This window comes from Staurois parvus, unplaced genomic scaffold (assembly GCF_062004578.1).
Source record: "Staurois parvus isolate SC_StPar_1 unplaced genomic scaffold, SC_StPar_1.0 ptg000490l, whole genome shotgun sequence".
NCBI lineage: Eukaryota > Metazoa > Chordata > Amphibia > Anura > Ranidae > Staurois > Staurois parvus.
The window spans coordinates 716,258-736,610 of NW_028318286.1; the positions used below are offsets into that span (position 1 = coordinate 716,258).

Below are 20,353 nucleotides of genomic sequence, written 5' to 3' on the forward strand. Positions count from 1 at the left end.
AAACCCAGTTTATTCTGGTTGGAGTGAAAGTTTAGAGCCTCTGTTTTCCAAGTCTGTCCCCATTGAGGTGTTCTCCTCTCAGGACCAGTAGTGATGGAATAAATGCCACACATTCTAAAGCAAATTTAGAATCACATTCCTCACCTTTATTGGCTCCCAGGCGTTTCCTATAATCAGTACCTTCAAGCATATGGACTGGCTGGGCCAGAATGATAATGCCCATGCATGCAGTCAATTCCAGATCGTGATCAAGTCCTAGGCAGCTGAAACCCTACTACTAGTCAGATGGGATCTTAGAAAAGCTTCCCAGTGGAGTCACAAATTGAACTGCACCCCGCCTTAGGCAAACCTTTTTTGGCTGCAGTTAGGCTTTTAAGTATTTTTAAACTCAATTTTAGAAATATGCCTCACTGTACACAGCAAGGCATAGGCAATTTTAAATCTGTAGTGAAGTATCTTAAGATCCTGCAGACCTGGTCCACTGACCAACTGAAGCGGTGCACATCAAGCTAACAACGCTGTTGCAATTTTCAAGAAAGTGGCTTCATGCTTTGCAACGGAAATTGTTTCAAGTGCATGTAAAGCCCAAAACTCTTGCTTTGGGATTCGTACAGAAGGGTTGAAATGCATACCAATATTGCTGTCTGTAGACAGTTGGGAAATTCTTAATTCACTTTTTGTCGAAGACCTCTAAAGTGAAGGACCCTCTTGGAAAGTTGGGTTCATAAAAAGTCTGGAAATGTTTCCCTACCACTCGCTCTGGGGATAACTACAATTTGGTATCACTTTCTAGAAGACAGTGGTCACTCCAATGGGAACACAAGTTTTCCCCTAGAAAGTGAAAAATGTACAGTTCAGCAAAATGCTAAACTGAAAGAGGGATTTTGGGTTTACACATCCAGTGAGCTTTAATGTGCACATAAAACCACTGTTATTTAACAAAAGTTAGTTCCTTGATATAGCAAACGACAAATGAAAAAACCACAAGCTCCATAATAATCTTGCACTTTATTGTTAAATTTGACAGAATATACATTCTCCTCTCAAGCATTAAGCACAAGGCCATAATAAAATCAGTCATACTTCAAGAAACAAGGCCATAAAACACATGTAGTGAGAGGGAGCGTGGAACAAGTTCTCCGGGACAAGTCACCAACAGTCCCATCAAATCCATATACAGCGGTCTGTGTCTGGTGAATCCAATTGAGGTTTTAAAAAAGTGTAGCAGTTAAGTGCATTATTTCAAAAACCATGCAAGAATTGGGATTTAAAATAATAAAATATTTACAATTTCTTACATACTGTGATATTTAGAATTATGAAATAAAATAATTTAGTTAAACATTTATAATTTTATGCACATTCCATACATACCCAGTGTTTATGTCATTAGTGGTCAAAAATTTTAAAGGCATTGCTTAAAATTTTTTACCTTCAATGAAAAAGGTTAATATACCCTCTCCCCACCAGGGGTGTGTTGGGAAATTCAAAACTAAAAATGTGTTTTTGGACAAACATCTCAAAGCAAACAAGACCATTTTATTTGGATAGGCCTAGTCATAAGACAGGACACACAAACAATATAAAAAGCCTTTACCAAGGACATGTTTCCCTGGTCTCATCAAGTCTCTGATAACCGCCATAAGAATTTCAGGAGGTCTGAAGGATTGAAGTCGACTCCAGCTGTAGTCAACCAGTTTTCTAAAGAAGTTGAAGTTGGCACCTTCTGAAGGTTTAAGGTCTTCGGAATGGTGTAGCAGATACAGACATGCTCCGAGACTTCAAGATTCCTCCAGGGACCTCGCAGCTCCGATTCCTTTTGATCACGTCCAATATGTACTCTTGGCACTTAAGACATATGGACATTGAAGTCCAGTTGTACATTATCCATTTGTGGAAGGAAACTTCTGACACATTTTTGGGATGAAACATAACCAAGGGAACGCTAGAAAGAAAGATCAAAATGTTTTAAGTAATTGTAAACCATTTTTAAGGATCATTAGCTTTAACATGTTAACGTCATGCAAAATCCGTTTCTAATGTCCCTAAAATCCTAGGTGATGCTGGCAGGATAGTTTTGTTTATGTGAACATGCATTGTACCTGTGCCAGTTCCCACCTGTATTGTCACCTTGTCAAGAGGACAGCAATTACAAGTAGGCACTTAACATTTTACAAAGCATTTAATCAAACCGTTTAACTGAGTAGGAGCCTGGGCCTATCGCCCCCTCTGGCACCTCTGACTATAAGAGGGCTGGGAACACCCCCTGGAGCTAGGGACCCACAGGTAGGGAAAACAAGGCTCCACTGAGCCGCCTACCTGCAGTTGGCTAGTGCTGGCCTCGCCTGGTCCCGGTGCCTCTGCTCCAGACATCCTCAGGAAGGTGGTCGCCCAAATACTGTGTCGCCTGCCTCTGCAGGATACAGTGCTAACACCACCATAGAAAACGCTGCCCCTCGTGTCTTTAGGCCGCAGCCGGAAGGCGCATCCCGGGAGAAGCCCCGCCTCTTCCGCCGGAAATTACGTCTCCTGGCATCTGGCCCGGCTCCAACGCCGGCACAGCGTGGGACAGCAGGACTCCTCCCCCAGTCCCTCTGGACACCAGACACGAGGACACCCGGCTCACCAACACCCCCTCCGGTGGGGGCCAGGGTGCAGCCTGACAGGTAAGTGCAGCCCCTCCGTCTCCTATGGAGGAGGCCCGCCTGTCACCGCACCACCATGGAGGATAAAACCCGGCTATCCAGTCTATACACCCACAGCTGCACCTCTCTCCCTTCACCAGGCCCTCCCGGTCCCCTGATAGCACCTGGACAAACCTCCATAGCATGTCTCCCCACCGGAAAAAACACCAAAAACTGAGGTCGGAGGGGAGTCACAGGTGTTTTATTTTGGGTGGAGGTGTTTCCTCAGGCGAGGAGCTGAGGTCTCAAGGTGCTGTCCTGAAAGACTAAGGGAAAATTAATTTAAACTGTAGTATCAGGCTGCAACTAAATTGAAGTGAATGGGGTCTGAATACATTACGAACGCACTGTAGACTGAACAAAAATATCACCTGGAATTGTTCCATTGTAGTAACTCCTTGGTTCGGGTAAGATCACTCTGCTGCGTGAGAATCAGAGCTTTAAAGAAGCTGACCGGTAAGTGCATGCACTTTTGGTGGGGCATCAACATCTGCAAAGAACAGAAAGCTTGAAAAGCAACTTAAAGGCATCACTTAAAAAACAATTGAAGTTAAAATGACTTCAAACCATTTTCTATAGAAGCATTACCTGGCTGAAAGACAGCCTAACCCATTGAGATTGCCATCTTCCCACAGTGGGATTTTTATGTATTAGAGGAGAGTCTGGTAGAAGGAAGCCAAGGACACTATTTGGGTGACTGACCGTCACAGCTCTCAGCTTGGAAAAGACCTTACAATGCACAATCAGCAGTCATGTATTCTCAAGTTCTTGAGGTTAGAGACATGGGACAGCTGCATCACACTGATGCTGTATGATAGACCTGACTGACCGTCAATTCCCCTGAGGGAAGCAGGGGTTGTGGACAAAGGCTGGCTCAGGAGCATGCCCACACAGGTGCCCCTTTTGGACAGGGTTTGCTATGGGGCACTAAGAGTTGACAGTGTTAGCAGGGAACCCCAGAAGAGGTGGTAGGGGGCTGCTCTGTGCAATGTTCATAATGCATCAAGATGTATGTAGCTTGGCATCCCAGAATTTAATTAGCATGGTTCACGTGTGTTTCAGCATGTCTGGAAAATATTTCAGGTACGTCTCATCCAATGCATGTTGAGCAGCACAGAAGTCTATGGGAGAAGAGCGTTTAACATGCGTTTTCCTGCACTGCAAATGTATGGTTACTGAGACCCACCCACAACAGGTCAAGTGTTCTTGGCCTAGCTACATTGTAAAAACAAGTTGGTGTGGTGGTGTGGAAATTCTTACTGGTCATGGTCTTCAAAGAGCAGCCACTGCCTGAGCAGGGAAGTATGTCCCCTGCCAGTATGACGCACAGGATTAAGCTCCGGCCCCTGCGGTGTCAGACCTACAGATGTTTAAATCAGCAGGTGCTGGGAATTTTGCCAGTAATCCTCTAAACCAGTGGTTCTCAACCTGGGGGTCGAACGACCCTTTCACAGGGGTCCCCTAAGACCATCAGAAAACACATTTCCAATGGGTTGAAAGCAGCTACTGGGTTGAAAGCAGCTACTGGGTTGAAAGCAGCTACTGGGTTGAAAGCAGCTACTGGGTTGAAAGCAGCTACTGGGTTGAAAGCAGCTACTGGGTTGAAAGCAGCTACTGGGTTGAAAGCAGCTACTGGGTTGAAAGCAGCTACTGGGTTGAAAGCAGCTACTGGGTTGAAAGCAGCTACTGGGTTGAAAGCAGCTACTGGGTTGAAAGCAGCTACTGGGTTGAAAGCAGCTACTGGGTTGAAAGCAGCTACTGGGTTGAAAGCAGCTACTGGGTTGAAAGCAGCTACTGGGTTGAAAGCAGCTACTGGGTTGAAAGCAGCTACTGGGTTGAAAGCAGCTACTGGGTTGAAAGCAGCTACTGGGTTGAAAGCAGCTACTGGGTTGAAAGCAGCTACTGGGTTGAAAGCAGCTACTGGGTTGAAAGCAGCTACTGGGTTGAAAGCAGCTACTGGGTTGAAAGCAGCTACTGGGTTGAAAGCAGCTACTGGGTTGAAAGCAGCTACTGGGTTGAAAGCAGCTACTGGGTTGAAAGCAGCTACTGGGTTGAAAGCAGCAGTATTGGAGGTAAAACGACACTCATGAATTATAATTACTGGGTAAATAATTTTTATGGTTGGGGGTCACCACAACATGAGGAACTGTATTAAAGGGTCACGGCATTAGGAAGGTTGAGAACCACTGCTCTAAACTGACTTATCAGGGGCATGTTGACCTTTGCAGAGAGACCACTGCTTTCACACAAAGGTCCCTGTCTGCAGCATGCTGGCAGGGGAAAGTCTTTTCAATTCACACTTGTCCAGTTTTTAGAGACTGCACACAATTTGTTCTAGAGCACCTGTAATATATTTAGCCAATTATGTGGTTTTTCACAATACATTCACAAATGTATCCCCATCTGAGCAATGGTAAACCACATGCAGCCATGTGTCCTGTAATCTTTGCAGAGAGACCATTGCCTTCACATATTAAAGGTCCCTGTCTGCAGCATGCTAGCAGGGGGAATTTATTTCAGTCAACACTTTTGTTTAATTTTTGAAGACTGCAATTTGTTTTAAGGCACCTGTAATATATTTAGCTAATTGAATGGTTTTTCACAATACACTTTCATAAATGTATCCCCGTCTGAGCAATGGTAATCCACATATACCAATGTGTACTGTAACCACAAACTGGGCTCATGTTTATTCTTTCTAGCAGTTTTCTGAAAGAACCAAAAATTTAAAAGTTTTTAAGTTGAAAAAGCATTACATGGAATCAATCAACCCCAATTTTAAGAATTTACCTCCACACGGCATTCTGGGCAGATAGTCCTGCAAAATTAAAGAGAACAATTGCAGAAAATGTCTTTACGGCAGTCAAGCAGATAAACATTCAGGGGACCATTAAGACAAGTGAAGCGCAGCTATGCCTGGAAGCATGAGTAGACTACACATACTGTGGTATAGGGAAAGACAAGACTACTGTTCTAATGTAATATTTGGTATTCAATTTTAATAAGAAAGTGTAAAGTCTCCTGCAATCCCCTCTACCAGTCACACTGGACGTGCAGAGGCAGCATCAAGTCTGAGCAGAGGCGTGACCTTATTGCGCTCCTGCTTACATTGTCTAGTCACAGGTTGAGTGTGGTCTTGACCATACAGCAGTTGCAGTGGTGAGGGGTCAGGGTCTGGCTTTACTTTCTGGCAGAGTTATCAGGCATGCAAAAATGGCTGCATGGAATTTTTTGGCAGGCATATCAGATCACATGCATCTTAGCTGCATATTTGGTCAATCACCTTCAGAACGGCTCTAGAACTGGTTCAGATTCAATAGGAAAAGCAACAGCACCAAGAGCCCCTACTCCGTAAGTTTCAGATCATTTCAAAAGGAGATGGAATAGCAGACCGCCAGACTAAGTGCAGTAATATGAGCAGTTTTTATTGAGACAACTAGCAACTCATTTTTAGGTAGCACAAAGCATGTCTCCATGATTTAAACTCACTGCTCTCCATGGCCAGTCAGGATGCTGCTGTGGCCACCAGCAGGATCATAAGTCACTGTAGGATGAGCCAGGTAATGCCTAGAACCAGGCTGCAACTTAGTTCTCTGGTTTGAGGAAAACGCTGCAGATCTTTTAAACTTTTAACTATGCTCTTCTGCATGCTGTTCCACCAACGGTGACATCACTTGCAGTCCAGTGCCCCTGTGTTCCAGCCTGGTTCTTGCCATTACCTGGCTCATCCAACTGCAGCATCTGATCCTGCTGGTGACCACAGCTGCATCCTGACCATTCATCTTCCTGACCCATGATTTCACTCATGTAGACATGCCTTGTTCTTAGAGATGAGTTTTTAATTGTCTTAAAAATCAGAGTTAGAATTACTTGCAACTTTCCAGTAGTCTTCCAGGACAGCCCTAGAGAGTTCGAGCTCCTCTCACCGGGTCAGGAAACAAATCCTAAACTTAATGGCATGCAATGCCAAGCTGCAGTTTCTAAAGCGAGTAAAATAGTCTCGTATTAAAAGGTAGACTCCAGAGAAATCATTCTACCCCTGTACAAATTAATAAAACCTCATCTGGATTATGAGGTTCAGTTTTGGGCATTAATTCACAAAAAACAATGAAGAACTGGAGAAAGTACTGAGAAGGGCAACCAAACTGATGAGACATGGAGGAGCTCAGCTATGAGGAAATATTAGAGGAACTGAATTTATTATTTTAAGAGATTAAGGGGGATATGATCAACATGTATAAATACATCAGTGGTTCCTATAGTGAAGTCGGTGTAGAGCTATTCACCCTTTGGTCATCACAGACAAGGGGGCGCTCTCTACATCTGAAGGAAAAAATTGAATCTTTAAACACAAAGGTTTCTTCACAGTGAAAGCTGTGAAAATGTGGAATAGACTCCCTCAAGAGTTGGTTGTGGCCAGCTCAGTGGATTGCTTTGGAGGCCTGGATTCTTTCCTAGATACACAGAATATAACTGGATACTAACATTTATAGTTAAAGTTGATCCAGGGAATACCCGAATGCCTCTCGGTGGGATCAGGAAGGAATTTTTTTCCCTGCAGGAGCAAATTGGATCTGGATGGACTTGTCTTTTTAGCCAGACTATGTAGCTATGTAAGATCCTTCAACAGCATGGTCAGTTACCTACAAGAACTGAAGGCTGTATCAAATACAGAAAAAACAACCCCCCCACAAAAAAAAAAAAAAAATCAGATAGGGTGGGTACGTGCTATCCTGGAAGACTACGGAAACAGTTGCTGGTAAGACTAACTGGTCTCTCCCCCCCCCCAGTCCTCCAGGACAGCCCTACTGTAGGAGACGAGTACTCAGACTGTGGGTGACAACTGCTTGGAGGACCTTCCTCACAAAAGCCTAATGCAGGCTGCATATTAGGTCTAGATTATGATGGACAAAGCTGTCCTGAAGCCACACTGCCAAGGGGATGCCACACCATCACTCCTGTCCCTCAAAGGGCTCTGATGGTAGGCGGGACCAGGCCACCTCCCACCCGGGTGCAAAGGGATTGCACCCTATCCTTCAAGAAAGTCTCCTGGTAAAGAAACCCTAAAACCAGCAAGCCAGACCCAAGGTTCTCTCCTCTTCCAGGTCACCTTAGAACGAAGCCCCAGCAACAAGGATGGTTCTCCTGCAAAATGTCATCTCTGGATGGAGGAAATAACTGACCATGCTGCTGAGGGACTACCTTTAGATCTGAGGGCAATGTGTTTGGAACTCCCTCTAGGGCTGTCCTAGAATACAAGGGGAAAACTGCTTATACTACTGCACTTAAGTCTGGCGATCTGTTTTATTTTCTTAGAGATCACTTCACTCTGAGGAGCAGCAGCTTGAGTGTGGAGCAAGACGGACTTTATGGACTCATTTACATTAATTTTCTGCTGTTAGAAATTTATAGATTCGTTTATAGCATGTTCATTGTCTCTTCCCTCCCTCCCCCTTTTCCTTGTTCACTGGTTAAGTGAGAAGCTCCTAACCTGTGGCATTTGGTTGTTTTTGGTTCATTTCAAAAGGAGCCGCTCAGGAACATGGCAATCTTACCTTTCACAGAATTTGCAGAGGACCTGCCAGCATAAAAGCCTCTTCCGACAGCTTGAACAAGCCTGCCATGCAGAAGATTTGTTTAGTTTACAGAATGTTTTAATGTATTTAATGCACTTATAGCTTTGAGTTACTGTTTTATTTTCTGCAATTTCATAAGGAATATGTATAATACTGTGAATTGTATTGCACAGTGATTGTACTTTAACGCTTAGCTGTGCTATATCAAGATACCAGTGAAGCAGCCATTCTGCCTCTTGAAAATCATGTACAATCAGGGGCGGACTGACCATTGAGAAACTCTGGCACTGCCTGAGGGCCCGGGGTCAGTAGAAGGCCCCATGAGATGCCCCTGGTACCTTTTTCAAAGAATTTTGGGATTGGGCAAGGACAGTTGCCCCATGATCCTCTATTGCCCAGAGCCCCATGAGTTGTTAGTCCGCCCATGTGTACGACCCATAATCCTTGCCCTTACCTTTTGCCCTAGAATATCTCTATTGGACAGGAAGACCGACACCTCAGTTTTCACTATCATTCGACGAAGAGGAGCAAGCTCCAAAACTGTTGGAGGTAGACTAACCCTTGGAGAGTTCCAGGCCTGAGATTAGGGGAAAAAATGTGTCAGTGCCATTTCTAGAACTTCCAAAAACCTCGAATCATATTCAAGTCAACTGTATATCAGAGTACTGATATAGTATGAAAACACTTGTTTGATACCGGTTCATCCTGTGCTCCCCCTGGAAAGCCTTCAAAGGAGCTTGACCGCTTGTGGCCAAAAGACAACCTCTTCAGGCTCGACTCAGAAGAAAGCAATTTGTCTTGAGTTGAGCCACTGGTTGTTCGGGTGTCCACTTGGGCTGAGCAACAGTTCATTCGGAGGTCCACTTGTGATGAAGTCCACACAGGCAGGAAGGAGATATCTTAAAAACAATGAGCGATTCACAAACTACGTACTGCAAAGCTTAATGTGTTAATGTATAGTGCGTGTACAGAGTAAGCTGCCATTTTTCTCCATAAATCAGGTTTTAACAAAGGTCACCAACCCAGATATAGGCCCCAAAAATATGACGCAGCTCATGAGTCCTTTGCTGTACTAGGGGAATACCCTTCATATTGTGCCCAGCAGACTAGCGCTTTGTGATTGACAAATAGGCCGTCATTCATTTGGTTTTGCTTTCTTACACAAATTCTATGAGAATGCAAAACCCACTTAAACCAGGTCAGGTGGTCATCTATAGGTTTAATGCAAGCTTAATCATAGGAGTGTTTCAGTGTCACATATATGCCATTGACACAAATACAATGTTCTCACGTCCCTAAAGAGTTAAAGGACAGGGTTTTTATTGCTTACAGTACAAGGGTGGGCTTCTGGTTGAGTGGAAATAAAGAACTTGTTGCTTTGTCCTACATTACTCAGGCAGCTCACTAGGCAAGGCTGGAGGGCAACCCAGCATTGGACAATGCTTACCTGTGCTGCTGGATGTTAGATCAGAGAACTTTTGTTCTGATGAGGATTCCTGGCTTAATTCTGTGTTCCAGCTTATCCTTGCCTATAAATGGCAAGAAAAGACAGATTCCACAATTAACTTCCTAATGCCAATAACCTAAACCACATCTACTATACAAAAGCCATTGACCAAACATGATGGGAAAGTAACAAGACGTCTGCTGTTCAGCCATCATGCTGAGGCAACCAAGGTTACCAGTTTATCCCAGGGCCAGTCCACAATTAACCGGATACTAGCGTGAACCAATTTCCCTCAAAGGAGCAGCGCATTTGTAGAGTCATTGATAGAAAAAGGACAAATATTGCCTCTATTGGACTTTTCTGAAGTCATTTTCTACTTGCAGGTTGAGCAAAATGGGTTTGTCTTAAGACCTTTAGCCTCTACTGCCCGGATGAATGGAGAGGTGTAATGCTGAACACATACAAGTTAGCCTTTTCACCTACCAAGGAACTTATCCATTCAATCCTGAGATGTATACAGCTCTACCAAACAGCACAGTCCTGTGGCAGGGGGAGGAAATCACTATTGTAGTTAACAGGTCTTGCCCCTCCCCAGTCTGACTGAACAGTAAAACCAATGAGCTCACCATTGATAGCACTTTTATTTCCTTGCAAGGCAACACAACTGATAGGCTCCTTGTGCTGCTTCCCCCTGCCTTTGAGCTCTGCTTTATGACTTCAATAGATCAATATCTAAACCAGATACTTTCATTCCTTGCATTTAAAAACAGTATGATTACATAGCTGAACTATTTTTATTTCTGTTTGGAGTCCAGCTTTTAAACGTAAACGCACATCCATTTTTACTCTACTGAACAGGTTTGGCTTTAACTATTGAGGTCAAACACCTACATTACCAAACTGTTGCCAATTAATCTGGGTAATTGGTGCCCCACATTACTTAGAAATTAGGTTTACCTCAACTTGATTGTCCTGCAAATCGAAGGTTGGCACATTCCATCTGGACTCTCGCCGGCATCTATAGTAAGGGTAGTCTGAAGGAATGGAGAACAGGCTTTCTGCAATCCTTAATTCTTCATCTAAAAAAATAAAAGTTTCTGTATTCCTTAAAGCCCAACTCTAGCCAAAACTTTTGCAAAGAACAGTTAACATGATCACTTGAGAAGCCAAATATGAAACTTTGAAAAGGGTGTAGAAAATCTGATGTGGACTTACCAAAACTCACCCTGCGAAAAGATTTCTTGCCCTCTGCTGTAGACCTGAGTATTGACCTGGAAGATTTAATTTCAGACATCAGGAGCTCATGTAGACTTGGCTCCTCCTGTGGTTTCTCTCTCAGCTTACGTGCTGAGGCCTAAAACAAAATGGGTATTTGTGGTTAATTGCTTTAATGAAGATCTCCTTTAAAGAGGTCACCAACTAAATAAAATCGCAGGTAAGAGTACCATATAGCACCCTCAAGTGAAGCTAGAGAATTGGGTAACTAATGGCTCACTCAGAGTGAGCATATCTGAGCGGGGCCCAAGTCCAGGTCAGACCAGGTTAGGCTGGAACCTGGTCTGACCTCGACTGCAACTGGTTCTGGAGGTCCATGGAAACTTCCAGAAGCCAGCGGACAGAAGGATCAATCTGCATATTCATGGGAGTGACCAATCCCAGGCTTTAGGTTCTTGTAGTGTGTCAAACTGCCCCTGGATATAAAGAGCCATTTTGGCAGGGGACGGGAGTTAGGTGGAAGATCGATTACAAAGGTACTGCTGTGTAGCTGGGGTGGGGGGCTGGGAGATTGGCAAGGGGGTTATATCTCCAGGCTGTAGTCTGCAGGAAAGAAAGCTGACAGCGGGAGCTTCTCTACCTTACAGTCCCCTAGTGATGGACAGCCTGCAAGCGGGGACAAACTTGCACAGTGAGGTCTTAACAGTTTACCCAGAACTACATGATACAAGGACAGTGAGTACCTCTATACCCCTGGGGCCTACAGAAGAGGACTGCTGGGTGCAATACTAAACCAGTTCTCCCTGAGAGTGCTGCAGGCAGTCTCAGAATCTCTTGCTCCAGGGTACTTTGCAAAAGAGCCAGGTGGATGGGAATTTCCTAGCTGAGGGCCTTTAGGGAATTCAGTTAGGAAGGACCAGGTGCTCCTCAGAATGCTATTTATTTATTGAGACTGCCACTGGCTGGAGTAGAAAGTTTAGAATCTACCTTTTTGTACATCACGAAGTTGGTCCTCAGTTATAACTGCAAGTCAAGTTGGGCATCCCATATACCTTTAAACCCTATCAAAGTTGCTAAGCCCCTAAATAAAACAAGTTGACTGAGCTGTAGTCTGAAAATCCTTTGGGGTCTCAGAGGTCACCAGAAGCAGTCGGACAATTGGAAGATTTTTTTCACTTTTTGGGGAACAATCCAAAATTTAGGATTTTTATTTTCACTTTCAATGCTGATAAAAAGCACAAAGGGTGAAGCCTAACGGAAGCACAGACAGCAATAAAAAAAAATCACTTCTAATCATTCTTTTTAAAATTAAAGGGTTTTGTCTTTAGTTATACTTTAAGACAAACTCCAATAATTTTCTAAGGGGTTTGTGCAACTGTTTTGCGGAAAAAGACCCAAACCATATGAATATAAGCTGAATGCTGTGAGCACCCTCATGTTGGCTTGCGCCAGCACCTATTTAGCAGAGCAACTTTGACCACTCAACCAGGGGGTTCAAGTTGTTTGGGTACCTCAGGTTTGTCTTAACCACTCAATTCTTTGGTTGTCTGAAGAGGGGTCTCACTCATCCAGTGTCAGGGGATCACTGAATGGATATCAATGTGAGGACAGCTAGACTGATCACCAATGAAAAGCCTTTCTACTAAACATTAAAGGGGGTACTACAATTGTCATTTGGCCATTAGTTTTATATAAGGATTACAAAAAAACCAATTCGGTCATACAATGAAGGGCATTAGTGATCTCTTCACATTTTTATAATTACAGACCAATTGTGCTAATGTTTAAGCTGTAGACAGTATCAAGGGTGCCCTGAGACATGTAAATTTCATAGGTTTCAGTTCTAAAGATTGCAAATGGCTGGCTTAGAGTGTTAAGTGGAAAAACAATGGAAGGGACTCAAGCTAATGGGTAAGCCTTCGTTTTCCCATGGTTCTTCAAAGCATCTTGTGGCAAATGTGTGCAGTGAATATAGTCAATAGGCCAATTTTCCAAACATTTCTCTAAGTCACACCCAATGTTTAGCTTTATGGGTACTTGAACACCATTCGCCAAGCACACCGCAACCAAGTCTTTACACCAATTGATAAATGTTTTTATCTTTACAACATGAAATTCAGCATGTGGCCTTCGCTCCCTGCTTATGGTGCCATCAAAGTAACAATGACTGGAGCCCACTTGGGACCCACAAAGCCAAATATTGACTTACCGGTTTCAGTGAGCGAATCAGTTCCAAGATGACATTCTCCTCACTGTTGCTTGATTTGCTACTGGACAGGTCACTTTCCTAAAACATTTAATGCTAGGTTAGTATCTTAATACATATTTTGCTACAGTATTTCATAGGAGGCAACACCCCACAAGAATTGTACATAACCGCATTTCCATTTTACTGCAGAGACCAGGTTTGCGCTGAGTAGTCACATGAGTATAATAGGGAACTATTTCAACTCTTTTCAGATTGAACTTGTGTATGTTAAGTATAGTCTCATTTCTGCTTTCAGTACTGAACATTTAAAAACATAACATTTCATTTACTTCCAGACTTGTTCAGCTTTTACGTAAATGTAAACGACCAGATGAGGACAAATCAGATTATGTGGAACACTGGCACAGGACTACATTGTTCGCTCTTAAATCCCCTTGCCCAGGGATACCCCCAGTGCAGCTGGGTGGAGGATTCTGCTGGGGTCCGAGGAGTTGAATCAAGGGGATTTCAGAGCTTTTTAAAGAGACTGCACGTGGTGATCGTGACGCAACGCGTCGGTACGCAGTGACAGTACTTCTGGTGCGCAGTGACGTCAGTTCCGGCGTGGGGGCCATCTTTGTACACCTGGAACCATGCATATGCACCCATAATATGGGGAAATGCCTGATGTTGCTGTGTGACATGTGAGTAGGATTTTTTGGATTTATATGTGCAATAAATACGGATTTACACTATAAAGGATTTCTATCTGTTTTTATCATGATCCTGTGTGGGTGAACTACTAATACAAGTACCAGGGAATTGGAGGATAAAAGTCTGGGATATCCAGGAGGGTCCATCTGGTGGAGACAAGATTATTCCTGGGAAAGTGCGTCTTACCCTAAGGCGAGCTGGCCCTTGTGGTCACTGTTAGGAGGTGAGGGGGCACTTCGGATGGTTTTGGATTCACGAGTTGGCACTGGATTTATGATTTACAAGCGAGTTATTGCTGTGGAGCACTAATTGATATTTAATACTGGGACAGTGTGGACTGTTTTATAGTGGATATATATAATGTCACAGAGTGTTTTTGTATACACATGCACTTGTTGTTCACTTAGTGTGATCCCTGTTATTGGGGTTATTCTTTTATATCGATTTTATAGCGATTATGTGTGTGCACTCATTTAATATTGGTACACTTTTTCACTTAAGATTGTTTATTTGATTATATTTAGTCTGATTTTGGTCACTTATATTAGTATTTATTTAGCGCTGCACCATTATATATTGATTACTGCTCTTTTATCTACATTTTTCTAGTTTGCTGCGAAGAAGTTTGTCCTTAAGTTTTGCAGTTCCTTGGGCATCCCATATACCTTTAGACCCCAAGTTAATTCATAAAACCAAAGGCAGATCAAGGACTATTACTGACTCTGGATGTGCAAGTGTGAAAAATGCATGTTGCCGAGCCATGCAGAGCTTGGGGGACCCAAAACAAGTCCAGCGGTCCTCCAGAGGGTAGTACTACAAATGTATAAAACTACAGCTGAAACAGAAGGTACGTGGCATTTCCTAGATAACCTTACATAGCATCCTGTCCTGTTTAAAACCTCAGAGATGCTTGTGTTTTTGAACGTAATACAATGACCAAAATAACTATCGGAAGAAACCGCTTAGTTTGGTGGAGGTTTAAAAGTTGTTCCTTCTGAAACAATCACATTAGTAATAGCCTAGAGCAGTGGTGGGCAACCTTTTTTTTCAACTGAGCCAAATCTCGCCAAAACCACGATTGAAGTTTATTTTGAGAGCCACATTTTTAAAACTGAAAATACATAGGATGGTACACTGTTTTTAATTTCAATAAGTTTTTATAGTAATTCATCCCCAATAGTAATTCATCCCCCCCCTATAGCAATTCATCCCCCCCCTATAGCAATTCATCCCCCCCCTATAGCAATTCACCCCCCCCCTATAGCAATTCATCCCCCCCCTATAGCAATTCATCCCCCCCCTATAGCAATTCATCCCCCCCCTATAGCAATTCATCCCCCCCCTATAGCAATTCATCCCCCCCCCTATAGCAATTCATCCCCCCCCCTATAGCAATTCATCCCCCCCCCTATAGCAATTCATACCCCCCCCTATAGCAATTCATACCCCCCCCTATAGCAATTCATACCCCCCCTATAGCAATTCATACCCCCCCTATAGCAATTCATATCCCCCCTATAGCAATTCATATCCCCCCTATAGCAATTCATCCCCCCTATAGCAATTCATCCCCCCTATAGCAATTCATCCCCCCTATAGCAATTCATCCCCCCTATAGCAATTCATCCCCCCTATAGCAATTCATCCCCCCTATAGCAATTCATCCCCCCTATAGCAATTCATCCCCCCTATAGCAATTCATCCCCCTATAGCAATTCATCCCCCTATAGCAATTCATCCCCCCTATAGCAATTCATCCCCCCTATAGCAATTCATCCCCCCTATAGTAATTCATCCCTCATATAGTAGTAGTAAGTAAGTAGCAAGTAGTAAGCCAAGTCCCCCCTGTGTCAATTCACTTACCTTTGCTCCGCGCGTTCCTCTCGTCGTGTTCCCGCGCCGTTCCGGTCTTCAGGGCGGACTGTGAGAGGAGCCTAGCTCCTCTCACGTTCGTCACGCTGCCCCGCCTACACACATCCTGACAGCCAATCACTGGGTATCAGGATGTGAGTGGCAGCGAGACTGGCCAATCATTGCATTTGAGCGCGCTGCCCTGGCTGTTTTTTTTTTGGATCACGCTGCAGAGTCCCTGCCGCCCGAGAGGAGGGAGGGGAGCGGGCGCCCGGCACACAAGAGCCGCATTAAAGCGTGTAAAGAGCCGCATGTGGCTCGCGAGCCGCGGCTTGCCGACCACTGGCCTAGAGGAAGGTTTGAAGATGACTGAACTATAGGCAAAAAATTACAAGACAAGGCAGTTTCACAGTCAGCGCTCTCATTGATCCTAGCAGTAAATCACTCACTATATGTAATAAGGTGATGCCGTTACATCTGTTAAAGTATGCTCAGCCTTGCAGGGAAGTCCATGCTCAGCCTTGCAGGGAAGTCCATGCTCAGCCTTGCAGGGAAGTCCATGCTCAGCCTTGCAGGGAAGTCCATGCTCAGCCTTGCAGGGAAGTCCATGCTCAGCCTTGCAGGGAAGTCCATGCTCAGCCTTGCAGGGAAGTCCATGCTCAGCCTTGCAGGGAAGTCCATGCTCAGCCTTGCAGGGAAGTCCATGCTCAGCCTTGCAGGGAAGTCCATGCTCAGCCTTGCAGGGAAGTCCATGCTCAGCCTTGCAGGGAAGTCCATGCTCAGCCTTGCAGGGAAGTCCATGCTCAGCCTTGCAGGGAAGTCCATGCTCAGCCTTGCAGGGAAGTCCATGCTCAGCCTTGCAGGGAAGTCCATGCTCAGCCTTGCAGGGAAGTCCATGCTCAGCCTTGCAGGGAAGTCCATGCTCAGCCTTGCAGGGAAGTCCATGCTCAGCCTTGCAGGGAAGTCCATGCTCAGCCTTGCAGGGAAGTCCATGCTCAGCCTTGCAGGGAAGTCCATGCTCAGCCTTGCAGGGAAGTCCATGCTCAGCCTTGCAGGGAAGTCCATGCTCAGCCTTGCAGGGAAGTCCATGCTCAGCCTTGCAGGGAAGTCCATGCTCAGCCTTGCAGGGAAGTCCATGCTCAGCCTTGCAGGGAAGTCCATGCTCAGCCTTGCAGGGAAGTCCATGCTCAGCCTTGCAGGGAAGTCCATGCTCAGCCTTGCAGGGAAGTCCATGCTCAGCCTTGCAGGGAAGTCCATGCTCAGCCTTGCAGGGAAGTCCATGCTCAGCCTTGCAGGGAAGTCCATGCTCAGCCTTGCAGGGAAGTCCATGCTCAGCCTTGCAGGGAAGTCCATGCTCAGCCTTGCAGGGAAGTCCATGCTCAGCCTTGCAGGGAAGTCCATGCTCAGCCTTGCAGGGAAGTCCATGCTCAGCCTTGCAGGGAAGTCCATGCTCAGCCTTGCAGGGAAGTCCATGCTCAGCCTTGCAGGGAAGTCCATGCTCAGCCTTGCAGGGAAGTCCATGCTCAGCCTTGCAGGGAAGTCCATGCTCAGCCTTGCAGGGAAGTCCATGCTCAGCCTTGCAGGGAAGTCCATGCTCAGCCTTGCAGGGAAGTCCATGCTCAGCCTTGCAGGGAAGTCCATGCTCAGCCTTGCAGGGAAGTCCATGCTCAGCCTTGCAGGGAAGTCCATGCTCAGCCTTGCAGGGAAGTCCATGCTCAGCCTTGCAGGGAAGTCCATGCTCAGCCTTGCAGGGAAGTCCATGTTCAGCCTTGCAGGGAAGTCCATGTTCAGCCTTGCAGGGAAGTCCATGTTCAGCCTTGCAGGGAAGTCCATGTTCAGCCTTGCAGGGAAGTCCATGTTCAGCCTTGCAGGGAAGTCCATGTTCAGCCTTGCAGGGAAGTCCATGTTCAGCCTTGCAGGGAAGTCCATGTTCAGCCTTGCAGGGAAGTCCATGTTCAGCCTTGCAGGGAAGTCCATGTTCAGCCTTGCAGGGAAGTCCATGTTCAGCCTTGCAGGGAAGTCTATGTTCAGCCTTGCAGGGAAGTCTATGTTCAGCCTTTGGATAGGATAGCCCTAGATAACGTAACATAAATGATAGCCCTGTCTATGTTCTAGTTTAGCCTAGGCTCTAACTCACTTTTGGGTCTACTGGCAGGATCAACAGGTACAATTTACAAAAAAACTAGACTGCCACTTAAAGCTCACTGTTGCGTTTATTTTTCCGGCATTCCCTCAAAGTCATGTCGCTCATTGGCAGCGATGACCAAACCATGCATTACATTCTGCGCACCAATGTGCTTTTGTTGTTAAGGGATTATCCCAGTGACTGGGAAATGATTCGGAGGGTAGTAACGCAAATTTTTATTGTCTCCCCCCCCACACATTTTTTAAAACATTTTGCTTGGATTTGGGCTTAACACATCTTAAATATCCCCCCCTTTTGACATCAAACTTACTTGGACTTTTCGCAGTGTGTACCTCTTACACCGGATGTCCTCCATCAACATCTCATATGGCGCAAGTGGATACTCAACTGGGCGAGCTTTGTGGGTGTGCCGTTTGGAGCAGCAGAGTCTCAACCCGACACGTAGCTCGTTCATTACGCCTTTCCACAAGGCACTCTGCAACAGAAACCAACATTTACATTAGCCTTTTAGCTTGCACTAAGCCATTTGCACAGATACAAGTATTAGTGGCAGGACAGTGGGGGACTCCTGAGCAGATGACACTCTACTGGTTCTCATTAACCACTTGCCTACCGGGCACTTATACCCCCTTATTTACCAGGCCAATTTTCAGCTTTCAGCGCTGTCGCACTTTGACAATTGTGCGGTCATGCAAGATTGTACCCATATGAAATTTTTATCATTTTTTTCTCACAAATAGAGCTGTCTTTTGGTGGTATTTAATTGCTGCTGGGCACTTTACTTTTTGTGCTATAAGCAAAAAGTGCAAAAAATTTTGAAAAAAAAAAAAGTTTGTTTCTATTATAAAAATTTTCAAACAGGTAATTTTTCTCCTTCACTGATATGCGTTGATGAGGCCGCACTGCTGGGCACAGGTGGGCGCACTGCTGGGCACAGGTGGGCGCACTGCTGGGCACAGGTGGGCGCACTGCTGGGCACAGGTGGGCGCACTGCTGGGCACAGGTGGGCGCACTGCTGGGCACAGGTGGGCGCACTGCTGGGCACAGGTGGGCGCACTGCTGGGCACAGGTGGGCGCACTGCTGGGCACAGGTGGGCGCACTGCTGGGCACAGGTGGGCGCACTGCTGGGCACAGGTGGGCGCACTGCTGGGCACAGGTGGGCGCACTGCTGGGCACAGGTGGGCGCACTGCTGGGCACAGGTGGGCGCACTTTGTGTGTGGCACTGCTGGGCACCGATCAGGGCACTGGTGATCAGTGACCCTGATGATCGGTGCCGATCCCCGCTCTGACAACTGCCGGTTTTCGGCAGTACTTTCCTCACGATCTGACAGCGTGAGGAAAGTGCAGCCGAGAACCGACATTTGCATTTTCCCGGTGATCAGCGTGTCATTGGACACGGCTGATCATGTGGCAAAACGCAGCTGTGATTGGCCTTTTACCACGTCACGTGATCAGCTGTGCCCGTAGGACACAACGATCACAGAGATCGCCGGGGGGCGCGCAGGAGAGCGCGTTCTGGGAGGACGTCATATGACGCCCACCCAGAACTGGCCAGCCGCAGTGCAGCAGTCATTCGGCTATCTGCGGTCGGCAATTGGTTAAGGATGCACAGATAGCAGTATCTGTGAGAATAATGAGAATTTTCATGAGTACTTGTGTAAATACTCACGGTACTTACATTGTGGTGCGACTTGCAGTAATGGATGCAAATTGCACCACAAAGATAAGCATGCGATTTGAACAGGAATGTGACTCCTGTCCAAATCACATTGTCATAGCTGGCTTGTCATAGCCAGTGTTCACACAGGAGCGATGTGGGAAACCTCCCTGTAGGCATCCAATGCTGTGAGTCAGCGATAGAGGAGAGAAAGTGGCAGGAATTTGAAATCCCTGCCGCTTTTTCTTTCCTTGCAGAAATGACAGTTCAGTCTAGATGGCATCTGATTTGTCAGCAGCTGACCAATGACTAACAAAAGCCTGGATCACACAGCAGTGGGGAAGCCACATGTGATTTGGACACAGATCACATTCCTGTTCAAATCACATACTATTCTTTGCAGTGCAATTTGTGTATATGCAAATCGCAGTGCAAAGTGTTGGTACTCAGCAAATACTTGACCCGAAAGTATCGGTACTCGTATTCGCCAATAAAAACCAAAAGCAGTGCATCCCTAGTTCTCATCTGTGTAGTACCACACCTTAATACCTGAAGTATCTTCCAGAAAATGAGTCCCGTTTCTAACAGTCCACCTTAATTTGTTCAATTATCCAACTCAACAGCACAGTGGCTAAGTGGTTAGCATTCCCACCTGGCAGCATTAGGTTTGGCAGTTCGATTCCAACCATGGCCCTACCTGCACAGTTTTCATCTTCTCCCTGTGCGGGTTTCCTCTGGGTACTACGGTTTCCTCCCACACAAAAATACTGGTGCATTGATTGGCTTTTGTCTAAATTGTCCTTAATGTGTATGTATGGATGTTAAAGACCTTAGATTATACACTCCATGGGGGTAAGGGACCGATTTGAATAT

The 20,353-nt window shown here is 45.5% G+C and overlaps 1 protein-coding gene across 1 annotated transcript in view; it reads right to left on the reverse strand.

Annotated features, from left to right (window-relative positions):
• Positions 1-989: 989 nt before the first annotated feature.
• Positions 990-20,353, reverse strand: part of LOC149452194 (protein spire homolog 1-like) — a 30,953-nt gene continuing 11,589 nt past the window's right edge. The window contains exons 6-16 of the mRNA XM_089689661.1: positions 18,132-18,296; positions 13,132-13,209; positions 10,923-11,061; positions 10,665-10,786; positions 9,708-9,789; positions 8,959-9,159; positions 8,715-8,845; positions 8,240-8,301; positions 5,475-5,502; positions 3,056-3,174; positions 990-1,945 (exon numbers count right to left, since the gene is read on the reverse strand). Coding sequence (XP_089545787.1) covers positions 1,735-1,945; positions 3,056-3,174; positions 5,475-5,502; positions 8,240-8,301; positions 8,715-8,845; positions 8,959-9,159; positions 9,708-9,789; positions 10,665-10,786; positions 10,923-11,061; positions 13,132-13,209; positions 18,132-18,296 — 1,338 coding nt within the window. The 3' untranslated portion in view covers positions 990-1,734. The remainder of the gene's footprint in view (positions 1,946-3,055; positions 3,175-5,474; positions 5,503-8,239; positions 8,302-8,714; positions 8,846-8,958; positions 9,160-9,707; positions 9,790-10,664; positions 10,787-10,922; positions 11,062-13,131; positions 13,210-18,131; positions 18,297-20,353) is intronic.